Source organism: Felis catus, chromosome X (genome assembly GCF_018350175.1).
Source record: "Felis catus isolate Fca126 chromosome X, F.catus_Fca126_mat1.0, whole genome shotgun sequence".
Taxonomy (NCBI): domain Eukaryota; kingdom Metazoa; phylum Chordata; class Mammalia; order Carnivora; family Felidae; genus Felis; species Felis catus.
Window position 1 is genome coordinate 122,203,087 of NC_058386.1, and position 13,440 is coordinate 122,216,526.

The 13,440-nt window shown below is 49.7% G+C and overlaps 1 protein-coding gene across 6 annotated transcripts in view; it reads right to left on the reverse strand.

Moving 5' to 3' along the window:
- Positions 1-2,583, reverse strand: part of TMEM185A (transmembrane protein 185A) — a 36,642-nt gene extending 34,059 nt beyond the window's left edge. For 2 of the 6 annotated variants that reach the window (XM_045050673.1, XM_045050672.1), the window contains exon 1: positions 2,431-2,583. In XM_045050673.1, coding sequence (XP_044906608.1) covers positions 2,431-2,468 — 38 coding nt within the window. In that variant the 5' untranslated portion in view covers positions 2,469-2,583. Of the gene's footprint in view, positions 1-990; positions 1,068-2,430 lie in introns of those variants that run through there. The other 4 variants (XM_023248874.2, XM_045050676.1, XM_045050675.1 and 1 more) reach the window with 4 other exon arrangements.
- Positions 2,584-13,440: the final 10,857 nt, after the last annotated feature.

The following is a 13,440-nucleotide window of genomic DNA, read 5'->3' on the forward strand; positions in this document are numbered from 1 at the left end:
AGCACACAAATATAAGGATACAAGTAAGTGCTCTGATGGAAGAGTTCAGCATGCTACAGGAATTGTATAAACAGGTATCAGCAGACTTAGGGAAGTCAGAAAAGTTTTCCTCAGCAAGTAACAAGTGAGCTGAAACCTCAGGAATAAGTAAGAGTTAACTAGGTCAGGAGAAGAGAGGCAAACATTCTTGGCAAAGAGAACAGTATGTGCCAAGGTCCTGGGGTAGGAGGGAGATGTTGAACTGGCTCTGAATTAGAGGCAGGGAGAAAGGCAGTAGCACCAAGGTTAGAGGCCCTGGCACAAGGTATCTTCCTGTCTACACTCCTTGGCTTGTGCTTCAGCTGTCTAGAAGGCCCGCCCCAGCATGGAACAAGACTAAAGAACAATGTTCAAAACTAGGTGTGCCCACGGGACATGACACAACACTAGCTAAAAATTGGACTTGCCAATATTACCTGGCCACTCTAATAGCAATCACTACTGTGAGGTAACACTGCTCACTCCCACTGACTCAACACTGCATCAGGAAAATGGCACCTTATAAAAGGTCTTTAAACTTAGAGATGCCTTTCAATCCCAATAGAATGATAAATAGATCCCAATCCCAATAGAATGTTGATAAATATGTTGACGATTACTATACATCTATTTAGATACCTAATATTTCATTGTGATTTTCATATCACAATTTTTGCTGGAGGGGAGGGGAAGGGAAGAAGCTACAGGAAAAAAATGGTTAAGGTTCTTATGTGCACAGCACTGCTGTGCTTTGGCAACTCTGTTCACCAGTTAGAACACTCGAGGCAGTTCTTGGGTTCTGAATTATCTGTCACCCTGCAAAATAGTCCTGGAACTTTCTATTTGTAAAGCACTTTGCAATCAATCATTAATTTAGCCTCCCATCCTGCTGAGATTATACTCAAATCTACAGATAAAACAGAAAGATAAGTGAGTGGCCCAAGGCTACAAAACAAGTCAGGTTTTACTTACCTTTCTTATCACTCTTGCCAAACAAGGTAGACACACAAAGCCTGTCCAACTCCAGGACCAACGCTGCTAGGCTGTGGACCAATCCTAACCCCTAGGAGAGGCAGTGGAAGGCACCGCAGTCACTTCTCCCTTACCTACTCAACAAGCTCCTCTACGCAGACTGCCTCCAAGGCCAACAATGATAATGACTGCACTGTGATTGGAACATTGGCACTCCAGACTAGAATATGAACTCTGGTAGTGCCCAAAGAATAAGAGTACCTAGGAAGTCACGATGGCTCGTAGCTTAAAGTGTCACTGTCCCTAGGGAGACTGTGCTCCCAACACTCTCTCAGTCTCTCTCTCCCAAGACTTCGCTTCATCTCCCACAAGCAGCCCAGGCAGTGGCCTCCACTGGGCTCCCTCCATACAATACTGAAAAGTGTTGTCAATCATATATTTACATGCCCCTTCTCCATCCCTAAGTTGGGACCTTCCAGCATCTGAGGGACCTAGAATACAAAAGGTTGATTGAGGGCATGGCTTCCCACCAGCAAATAAGGGAAACAGGTACTCCCTTCACAGACTAGTGGACTTAAAAGATCAATTAGGTCAACTCGTTGTCAGATGAGCAGGGAATATGTAACCCAGTTACATGAGGCCTGGTCCTCAATCCAGGTCTTTTGGCTCACTTTAGTTCCACAAACATTTTATAAGGGCCTGCTAAATTTCAGATGCGGTGGTAGGTGCTGGGGATAGTGAGAAGAGCAGGAGATGGGTCTCTGCTTCAGGGAGCTCAAGGCCCGGGGGGGGGGGGGCGCGGGGTGGTGATGGACAGAGTTACAGAACACTTGGGCAAGTGCAAGGACAGGCACTTGATTCCTTAGTTAGTGTTCTCTCCACACTGTCCAGAGGATATTCCCCAGCTAGGAAGCAGAACGGTAATATCTACTTCCTGCAAATAAACTTACAGTGAAGACCGATGAGAAACCACATATGGAAAATCGTCAGGTTCACCCCCAGAGGCATTATGTAAGGTATTGCCATACCCTGACACCGACTCCGAGGATTCAACGTCGTTTCAGATATCACTCGACAAAGCAGCAAACAAGCGAGGGATGGGCATATATCCAAGGAAAACCTCAAGGGCTCAGAGGAACTGGAGGAAACAGCTGGGTGGTGGTGAGGGGGTGGTTAGGGGTGTCGGGTCAAGCGAAATGGCCCTGGCGCGGGGAACGGAGGCCAGGCAGCGGGGCGCGAGAAGAGGGGACGAGAGGGGGCGTTGGGCCAGCAGCGAGGGTGGGCCGGCCGAGAGGAACGCGGGTCCCGCGGAGCCGGGGCCCGGGGCTCGAGGCACCGGGCGCGGGAGCGGGAAGCGCTGCCCAGAGAGCCGCTCGCAGGGAGCTGCCCTGCCGCCCGCCGCAGCCTCACGCCCGCCGCGCCTCCCCGGCGGAGCCTCACCTCGGGTTGAAGTCCTGGAAGAGGCCCCTCAGGTTCATGGCGGAGAACTTCGCCGCGGCGGCCTCCTCCTCCCCCCTCCCCCCGCGCCGCGCAGCCTGTGCGTTACAGCGGGTTCATGGTGCCGCCGCGAGCCGCGTCCCCGCCCGCCGCCGCCGCCGCCGCCGCCCGCCGCCGCCGCCCGCCGCCCGCAGAAACCTGAACCGCCGACCCCCGCCCCTCCTTCCGGGCTTCCGTACGACGGCGGCGCATGCGCCCGAGCCCCGCCCCGTCGGCCGGGGAAGCGCAGCTTGCCGCGTGCGACGTCGCTCTCCCGGCTGGCCGCGGCCCTGGGTGCTCCCGCGACGGCCCCAGGAGACGGCTGGGGGCGTGGAGGCTGGGAGAGTCGGGGAGCCTGAGGGCGGCGGCGGAGAGCCTAGCAGAGAAACCTACCTGGTGCAGGCCTGCGGAAAAGGAGCGCGCCCCCCCCCCCCAGGAGTCCCGCGGGGGAGGTCTTCGCAGACACCTGTCACCTTGGCCCGTTGCTGCCTTCTGGAGATTTCCCCTGAGCCTCGGAGGGTGGGGTGGGTAGTGAGCACGGGTGACACGTTGCATTTTGGCGATCTCAGCCCAGGCTTCACCTGTTAGATCTCCCCAGTCTGCGTCTCAACTTCCCTCCCAAGGCCCAGGCTGGCATATGGACACGTGGGCTGCCGGTCCCAAATTTGGACTACCTGTCATCTTTCCTCCCAACTGCCTTCCCCTCCTGGGTTGCCCTCTCTCTCCATTGGCAGCAGACCTATTCATGGGGGCACGCCAAACTGGAAATCTGGTAGTCATCCTCCCATTTGCCAACATAGTCCAGAGACTCGGCCCTAGCCTAGACTTTGGGGTCACTTCACACCCGGCCTCTCCCTTCACTCCAGGCCATCTATTCATAACTACCAGGTTCATCTTCCTTGGGCAAGTCAACATCTTTGTGCCTCATTTTTTCTCCTCTGCAAAATGTAGATGATAAAACTGACTCCCTAAACTCAGATGAGATAGTGTGCATAACACTGTGCTTGGTTCACACCAGGTGCTCAGTTGGTGTTGCTCTCTGGCTCCTTCTGGATGCCTGCCTCCTCAAAGAGTCTATTTACTTTTGGAGTTGGAGAGCTGGACAAGTTCACAGCAGGTGCCCCAGTCTACCTTCTTCACTTCCGGCTGATTTAAGACTTTTCCATGAGCACAGAAATACCTTGCACATTAGTATCATTAGGGATAATAGTTGTACTTTGTCACACTAGCAAGGTTTCATGAATGGCAGTTTTATATGGGTTAGCCCTGGGGCAGCTTGAGAAGTTCACGATTATTATGATAGTCATACCTTGCTATGATGTATCACCTTTCTTATGAGAAACAGAAAACATTTCACAAGTGGTAATTAGGCTTCCCAAACCCGCTGGAGAATGGATATTATTATATGAGCAGGTTGGTTTTAAGGATGAGTAACCTGAATCAGGTTTGTCAGCTGCTGAAGCGCCAGAACTCTGTCCCAGAGTTTTTGGTCCAGCTCCCTTGTCCATCCTCTGGATAGAGTCCAGTGTCCAACCCTGAGGAGGTTCTCAATGAATACTTAAATACAGAAGAGAACACTGAAGCATAGAGAAGCTTATATAATGTGCCCTGAGCTACCCATTTAGTAGACGTGTAGGAGCAAAGAGGCAACTTGGGGTCCTGCCAAAACTGCAGCCCACAGTGGAAAACAGAGGTACTTGCCAGTGGGCAGATTGGCTAGCACCATCTTAATTACTGGTGACCTCCCCACAAACGGGCATTAAGACTGGGATTGTCAGTTAAGACACTTGAACAACAGATACTGTTGCCCTTTCAAAACCTTCACAGACAGAGACCAGGCAGGCTGCTCCAAGTCCAGAGCTTTGGGGGCAGGTACTACTTTGGTGAGGTCCCAGGGAGTCCCAGAGTTGAACCACTGCTCTTCAGGCTCACAGTCCCCCAGACTGGACTAGGTTGTGAGGGCTATCCAGCCCGAGGAACAGAACGCTAATACACAAACCAATTGTCAATGCAATCTTTTGCTCTGACAAGCCAAATTGCCGAGGGGAGCTTAGAAGCCTGTCCGTGGGAACATAAGGGAAGAATCAGACTATCCCAAAGCCTCACATCACCAATCTTCACAAAGTGGACGTATCTGGACTTCCTCAGCTTCACTGGAGTCCAGCCCTGTACTCTACTGGTGCTCTCATGGAAATATAAATGCACACCCTCATCATCTCCCCTAGCAAACTTTGACTTGCAACCAGATTTCAGGGCCATCTTAGTACAGACTCTCAACCTTCCCTATACAGAGGCATGAAATGGCTCAGGATTGAAAAAGCCAGAAAGCACGTCCATGTGGCTTTGGAGTGGATAAATGTCACAGTGTCCCAGAAGCATCAGTGTATATCTGGACCATGGCTGGATGCGCACCACCGTTCCGATAAGTTGGTGGCTTGTCCAATTCAACGTTCACATTGGCTCCAATCTGATGGGGTGAAGGGCAGGCTTCTGAAGAGCAGGGCTGTGAAAGAGAGAATCCTGGTATATTCAGACACTTTGGTCATGGAAGGCCTGGGTTAGGGGACAGAAATGGCTGTGGCCCAGCTCTCACACCACTTGGCTCCTCCCCTGGGCTGTAGCAGAATGGAGAGAGCATAGAATTAGAAGACTCAGACAAGCTTCACCACTGCTCCAGTGGAAGGAGGGATAGCTGGGATCCAATACTGGGCAAGGCCAGCAGACCTACTAAGCTTCCTGGAGTATCAGCTTGACAACTTCTTCAGCCAGGAAACACAAGGTGCCAGCTGCACGCTGACCCTCTCTCAACCCACAATTCTCCACTCCAAGTTCCCCAACGTCCACACCCTCAATGCCACCAATTAAAGAATCACTGGAGTCCCCAGGACTCCACTTGCAAAATGCACCCCTTGCTTCCTGAGAGGGCCCTGTGTTTCTGGCTACTTTAAGTTGACTTGGGGGAAGTGTGTGGTCTTTCTCTTACTGAGATCTCCCTAGGAGCTGTTTGGGGTCTGAACACATAGCTGGATTTGGGGGGCTCAAGGAACTTGGGGGAGGAGGCTGGGGGCAATGGAAGGGACCAAGAAAGTAGTGCCTTGGTCTGCTTTGACTTGCAGCTGTCCCTGGTCCTCAAGAGCCCGGAAAGAGCCACTCCTCACATGGAGGCATCCCTGAGGACTTGAAAAATGCAACTGCTGAGAGACAAGAGGGAGGGAAGGCAGTCCCAAAGCCCCACTGGCCCTCTTGTCACAGAAGGTGGCCCCAGGAGCAAGTGGGTCAGCATCCATCCATCTTGGGGCAAGCTTCCCAGTGAAGGGAGCAGGGGCTATTTCCTATTGGAAAGTAGAGTGAGGAGGCTTTGTCTGGGCCTCCAGAGCTACCACAGTGTCCCTGTGCTTCCCCCCACCCCCCACCCCAGACCTCTCCTGCCACCAGGGGCTCCAGGAAGTCTTCCTAGGTGGAGAGGGAGGCTCCTGGGACCCTCTCCTTCAATGAGATGTGCCTGTAAATCCCAGGTCAAGTACATGTGGTCAGGCCTCTTGGGAAGACAGAAAGAAATGTGCCTGTGAGAGGTCACCAACCAGCTGTCCACACAATTCCCTTCTCTTCTCATCCCTGTCCTGACCTCCTTCCTGTGTCTCCACTCACCGCTTGCCTTTTGACCTTTATGCTTCCATGCTGGCTTTCTGTCACTTTTCTCTGGGACCCTCTGCCCTTACTGATCAGATGCCCCCTGCTTCCCCATGCCTTCTCCTAATGCACCCTTTTTGCTGGGGCAGCCCACAAACTCCACTTCTACTATTACCTTAGATTAATGTCTTTTATGAAGCGTCTGCTTCATGCCAGGTGCTGTGGAAGGCACTGCTAACACACAGCATTGTATGTGCTAAGCTTCCAGGGCAGGAGAACCGCTGAGCTGAACCTGAAAGGACACGTAAGATTTCAAGCCAGGAGGAGAAGAAAGGGGACTGCAAACTGAGGGAACAGCACTTGCAAGTACACAGAAGCCAGCAAGTGGAGGCAGGCGGACCTTTCAGGAGAAAAATGTCATCTACATTCATTCTCTGTGGAGTCTCGGGAGAACCCTCCTTTCGGGCAAGTCCTCTAGTCTGGGCTCTGAGAACTCATTGCAAAAATATTTTCCCCAGACTGACCCCTGGAACAGAACAGGACTCAGCCTGGGCCATGCTAGATGCTGTGTGTAAACACAGCACACAGAACTGAGCAATGTAAAGCAACAGCTCAGTGAGGTTGTTTCATACATTTCTAATACTGGTAGATTGCCTTCTCTCAGTCTCCAGTCTATCCGGGGATCCTGTGGCCTCCTGAAATGATTGTTTTCTCCAGCTTCATGAGCAGCACACTGCCCCCTGCTCTGGCTTACTTGCGATCCTAGGCCTATGGTCAGTGAGAACTCAGCTCAGGAAGCCTGTTACAGACCAGCAACCTCCCTGCATACAGTAGGTACTCGAGGAGTGGTCACGAAATGAGTGCAAGAGTCAGATCATCCCCAGATCCTTTCAAACAAGCCATTCTCCTCCCCCCACACCTCAAACTGGACCCCCAACATCTGTCGGAACAATGATCTATTATTCCTAAGTTTATAGTAGCTGCAGGCATTATCTGTGGGCACCCACTCTCTCTTTTTCCTACCACATTCTCCAGGTCATTGACACACTGAGGGTTTCTGAGTCTTGTGATACAACAAGTTATACCACGTTTGCACATGACCATCCATTTGAGATGGGTCATCCATTTGATAACTGATTTTCAAGGGAAAAAAATCACTGCACCAATCAATTTACATATAGATTGTAAGACATATACTGATTCAACAATATTAAATGGGGGGAAGGAAGGTACACCTTAGATGCTTAGTAATAATAGCTCCTTCTCGCTGACCACCTACTTTGAGTCAGTCATTTTACATACAGATGACACCTTGTATAATCTTTGTTAGGGTTGAATTATGCCCCCCTAAAATTATGCTGAACTACTAATCTCCAGGATCGGGAAGGTGACCTTATTTGGACGTAGGGTCTTTGCAGACATACTTAAGTTCAGATGAGGTCATTAGTGTAGGCCATAATGAATCTGACCGGTGTCCTCATAAGAAAAGGGAAAGTTGGACATATACAGGTATGGGGGGAAGACAGGCTTGTGAAAAGGAAGAGACTGGAGCGATGTGAACACGAGCCAAGGAAAACTTGGGGACACCAGATTCTGGAAGAGGCAAGAATACAATCCCTTCCAGACCTCAGAGGGAGCATGGCCTTACCAACACCTTGACTGTGGACTGTGAGCACCCATAAATGTGAGAGAAGAGATCCCTCACATCCAATTTGTTAGGCAGTCCTAAGAAATGAATACAATATCACATCAAGGCACACTATTATACTGTTTTATCCTTCCCAATTTACAGAAGAGGAAACTGAGAGCTGGACACTGACAGCCGGACACTGGACCAGCCCATGTGCCCTCTCCCAGCCCCATTGGGTCAATATCTGTCCTGAAATGGAGATGAGAGGTGGGCTGTAAGACAGAGGGGGTAAAGATGGAGAAGGTTCCACTTGGAGGTGAGTGTTGGAACTGTGGCCACTGAAGGCTGCTCTGATGTTCAAGCTTGGCCCCTGCTCTCCCATTCTCCTGCCCAGCCTGGTCCCCTTCTATCCCAGCTGGCTGGATGGCCCAGCGTTCTCCTGCAGGCTCACTCCCTGGGCAGGCTGGACATCAGGCACTCAATGGGCCAGCAGTTCAGAGCACACACCCACTGGGCTTGTGGACTCTCACTGCATCCCCACGGAGAGAGTTTCTGAAGGGGTTTTTGGACAGACCCTTTATCTGGGTGCTAGGTAAATGTGGCCTTGCTCCTGGATGCTGTCTTGTGGATGGCCTTTGGTGTCACATCCCATACCCTCTCATGAAGGACCTAGGGTAGCTGCGAACGATATTTGCCCCAGAAGAGGGCAGGCGAGAGCCAGGCAGGCTGTCAAGCCCTTGCCAAGGAGGCTGGAGTTCAGAGCAGGCTTTGCTGGGGAATGGAGGCTTCTCAGAGGAGCAGGACCATGGCTGAGACCCCTCACAGCAGCCCATCAAGGGGCAGGCTCAGGGGATCTTCTTGCTAATGGTCAGAGGAGCTCTTGCCTCCTCTGCCCCACCCTGGTACAACTGCCCAGGACCTGGGTGGTGGGTGTCAGCACAGACATTGCTGGAGAGGACTTTGCACCCTGGAAAATGCCTTCCTGAAGGACCCTTGTGGTGGGGCTTGGGGCATCCTGGGTGCTACCTCCCAGCGGGCCATCCGGCCTGGGGGCAGCACCATCCAACACCAGTCATTTCCCTCTACGGACAGCATGCAGGAACCCTGCTTCCACCCTCGAGTACCCCATGGGGTCTGGTCCTGGGACGTGTGCCAAGAGCGCCCCTCTCATGATGTCATCCAGGGCTCCAGCTCCCCTCAGGCCACATCTGCTCCCACGACCCTCCCCTGGTCAGCCCAGGGCAGATCCAGATGGGGTCTGGTGGGAGCTCCTCATTCTACCCCTACTGGGGTGGCTGACCCTCTTCACGGCCTGCTGCCTGGGAACCCGAAACCCCCTCCTGCTCGACGGTTCTCCAAATCCTCATTTGAGTCCACTGTCATCTGCTAAAGTCTTTCCTCTGTTCAAACTGCCCATTTGCAGACACCAGGGTCCTAGCTGGCTCTGTGGATGGCTTACAGATACCACACCCCATCTCTGGTTCAGTGTCAGAGAGCAAAACCTCAGAATCGCCTTCACAAGGCCTTCAGCTTAGCGAAATGGTTGGCATTACATAGGGAGTTATTAGAAAATAACTCATAATCCTAGCAACTTGTCACACAGTCATATGACAAAGATTATTATTCACCAGCTTCTAGGAGACTCACCAAGATGCTGCATCAAGTCATGCCAGCCCTACCTGAACCAGAGCAGTCATGAAAAGGCACTTTTCTCTCCTGCACTTTCAAATAAAGATAATTGCTTATGAACATGAACACTGGAGACTAAGAAGTTGGCAGCAGGGAGACAGGAGGACAAAGCCTCAAGTTCTGAAGACTGAAGCAAGGTTCAGGGGAGACTGAGCAGTGCAAGTAGCAAGGAGGATGGGAACTGCCAGCTGGGCCGCGGGAGGAGGACAGCCCCCTTTCCAGCATGGCTACTTGGATGCCTGTCCTAAGCCTTGCTGGACATTATGGCTCTCAGGAGACTGATGGGTGTAGCTCTGGTCCCTAGAGAGTATGGATAGTACCCCACCAATTCCTGCAGGCAGCATCCTGTGGGGCAGCCCCTGTTTTGAACACTTCCACCCCTGCCTTGTGCCTTAAAGGTGCCTTAAAAAAGCACATATGCATGACTTAAGTCCCTGACTATGAGAACAGAGTGGACTGTGCTCTGTGATCTCTTGGTGTGGTAATGAAACTCACAGCTCCTGAAGCTTCTTCTATAGAAACAGCTTCATGCAGCTTCCCATGCCCCCAGCTTCATGCTCACCATTATCCAACTGTCAGGCCCCAGTCCCCCATTCTTGTCACTCACTTTTTCTGACCGGGGTGGAGAGGATGCTTGGTCCTGCAAAGAGGAAGGCAGGAAGAGGAATGCACTGTCCTCATGGGTGGCCTTGTATTTGCAGCTCAGACATAGACTCCTGCACATGTCCCATTTGGGCACCTGCATATGTCCTGAGTGGTGGTAGAGTCGGAGGGACCATAGAGTGGCTAACACTCCTGGGAGCAAAAGGGCAGGGATATGCCCTTTTTCTTTCCAACCCAGGATGCCACATTACCTGTAGTCATTATGCCCCCTTAATGTCCTCCAATCTGTGATCGTTTCCTAGTATTTCCTGTTTCACTGAACCTGTATTACTTTCCTATTGCTGATGTAACAAACTACCACAAACGTAGTGCTACAACTCAAATTTGTTTGTGGAACAACATAAATGTATTCTGTAGCAGTTATGGAAGTCAGAAGTCCAAAAAGAGTCTCATTGGGCTAAAATCAAGCTGTCAGTGGGGCTGTGATCTTTTTGGAAGTCTCTAGGGAGAAATCTGTTTTCATGACTTTTCCAGAATCCAGAGTTGGAACTCTGGAAAAGTATTTTCTAACTCACACAATCTAGACCACGATCTTTGGCCCATGAACCCTTATTCCATCTTCAAAGCCAGCAGTAGGTAGTTGAGTCTTTCTCACATGGCCTCCGTCTCCCATATTTGGACAATTTTATTAACATTGGATCTACCTGGATTACCTTGGACAAAATCCCTATCTTAAGGTCGGCTGATTAGTAACTTTAATTCTATCTCCAACTTTAATTCCACTTTTATGTGTAACTTAACATATTCCAGCTCCTGAGCACTCAGATGTGGACATCTCTGGGAGACCAGTACTCTGCTTCTATCAGTGGTATTGACACTTCTGAGGAGGACTGGTCCACTTTTGGTAGAATGTCCCTCAGTTTGAGTGTGTCTTATGTCTTCTCACAATTAGGCTGGCCTTTGGCATTATTGTGAAGGACACCACAGGGAGGAAAAGCACTTCTCATTGCAGGCACAGTATCTCCAAGACTTCGAAATGCAAGGAACAGTATGTGCAAAGGCCGGGGGGGGGGGCACCTGTACTCTGGCAATGGGGAGAAATCCTAGTGGTTGGGGTATTTGGGGTTTGAAAGTAACCTCACAAACTTACTTTTTGTGGCTAAGAAGAGGCTAACCCCCTCTTCTACTTTCTCCAGAGAAATCTCATCAAGGTCATTGGTGAATATGCGTGTGCTCTCCAGATCATGCCCAGGAATCAGTGGGCAAGTGCTGTTTGGACCGGCTGTTTGCAAAACTCTTTGTGGCCCAGGCCAAACCCAAGGGCATGTGAGTCCCTAATTGCAGCAACTTATAGATCCAGGCCAACAAAAAGGAGGAGCAGAGCATAGGAGTGAAGGTCATAGCTGCCTGCTGGCAGGAAAGAGTGCAATAAGCCATGGGTGTTTGGAGTCCTGTGATGCTGACATTCCCAGAATACCAGGAGCACGGACCAGGGACTGGAGGAAGGGGTCTCTAGAGTCCCCAGTAAGCTTGGTTGCTTACCTCACCCATGATCCAATAATTAGAGAGTGGTGGGAAGCATTCAAACTTTGCCTGTTTGGGTAGTTGTGGGGGTTAGAAATGCCAAGGGGGTTAGGAAAGTAGACTCCAAGTACTGGGACCTTGGAGTTGGCAGTTCTTTATTCATTTTCAAAATGAGTAGTGAGCATGTACTATGTGTCAGGTACTGCTCGAGGCTCTAAAGATACCGCATTGAGCAAATACCCTGCCTCTGTGGTACTTATACTCTACTGGGTGTAAGGGTATAGACTGTGTAGACTGAAATGAACAATGGAACAAAGTAAAAGGTGAAGTAGGTTGAATAGTGATACATGCTATGGAAAAAAATTGAATCTACAGAACTGAATAAGGAGTCTTGGGGATGGAGTGGGAAGAGGGATTACAATTTAGGATTGGGTATTCATGGAAAGACTCATGGAGAAGGCGACACTGAAGGAGAGACTTGAGGACGTCTCAGGAGGAGTACTAGCAGCATGACAACAAAGCCAATGCCCAGGGGAGAACAATGGCATACAGTAGCTCAAGGCCCGGCAACAGAGAGTAGGAGGCAGAGGTCTAGAAAGCCAGTCTGGAGGGCCTGATCCTCTGAGCCAAGGGCAGCCTTGCAGCAAGATCAGTGGCACTGGTACCATGAACTAGCTTTTTTGATTCCAGTTTGTATCCGAGGTTTGTGACTTGACCTATGAGATAGGGAGCAAATGCAGATCTAAGCATCCAGGACCATTCTCCCAAGATAAAGGGAAGGGAAGGCACCTAAAGAAGCAGAATACACATTCTTCTCGAGTGCACATGGAACGTTATCCAAAATAGATCACATGCTGAGTCACAAAACAACCCTCAACAAGTATAAAAAGATTGAGATCATACCATGCATATTTTCAGATCATAGCGCTATGAAACTTGAAATCAATCACAAGAAAAAATTTGGAAAGCCCCTAAATACATGGAGTTTAAAGAACATCCTACTAAAGAATGAATGGGTCAACCAGGAAATTAAAGTAGAAATTAGGGGTACCTGCATGGCTCAGTTGGTTGAGCATCTGACTTTGGCTCAGGTCATGATCTCACAGTTTGTGAGTTTGAGCCCCTCCTCAGGCTCTGTGCTAGAGCCTGTTTGGATTCTCTCTCTCTCTCTCTCTCTCTCTCTCTCTCTCTCTCTCTCTCAAAAATAAATAAACATTAAAAGTTTAAGTAGAAATTTAAAAATATATGGAAGCAAATGAAAATGAAAACACGACCGTCCAAACCCTTTGGGATGCAGCAAAGGCAGTCCTAAGAGGAAAATACATTGCAATTCAGGCCTATCTCACAAAGCAAGAAATGTGCCAAATATACAACCTAACCTTATACCTAAAGGAGCTAGAAAGGCAGCAGCAAAGAAAGCCCAAAGCCAGCAGAAGAAGAGAAATAATAAATATTAGACCAGAAATAAACAACACAGAATCCAAAAAACAGTAGAATGGATCAATGAATCTAAGAGCTGGTTTTTGAAAGAATAAACCAAATTGATAAACCCCTAGTCAGACTTCTCAAAAAGAAATGAGAGAGGACCTAAATACATAAAATCATGAATGAAAGAGGAGATATCACAACCAACTCCACAGAAATACAAACAATTATTAGAGAATACTATGAAAAATTATATGCCAACAAGCTGGACAATCTGGAAGAAATGGACAAACTCCTAGACACCTACACACTACCAAAACTCAAATGGGAAGAAATAGAAAATTTTAACAGACCCATAACCAGTGAAGAATTTGAATTGATTATCAAAAATCTCTCAACAAATAAGAGTCCTGGGCCAGATGGTTTCCCAGGAGAATTGTACCAGACATTTAAAACAGAGTTAATATATAGTC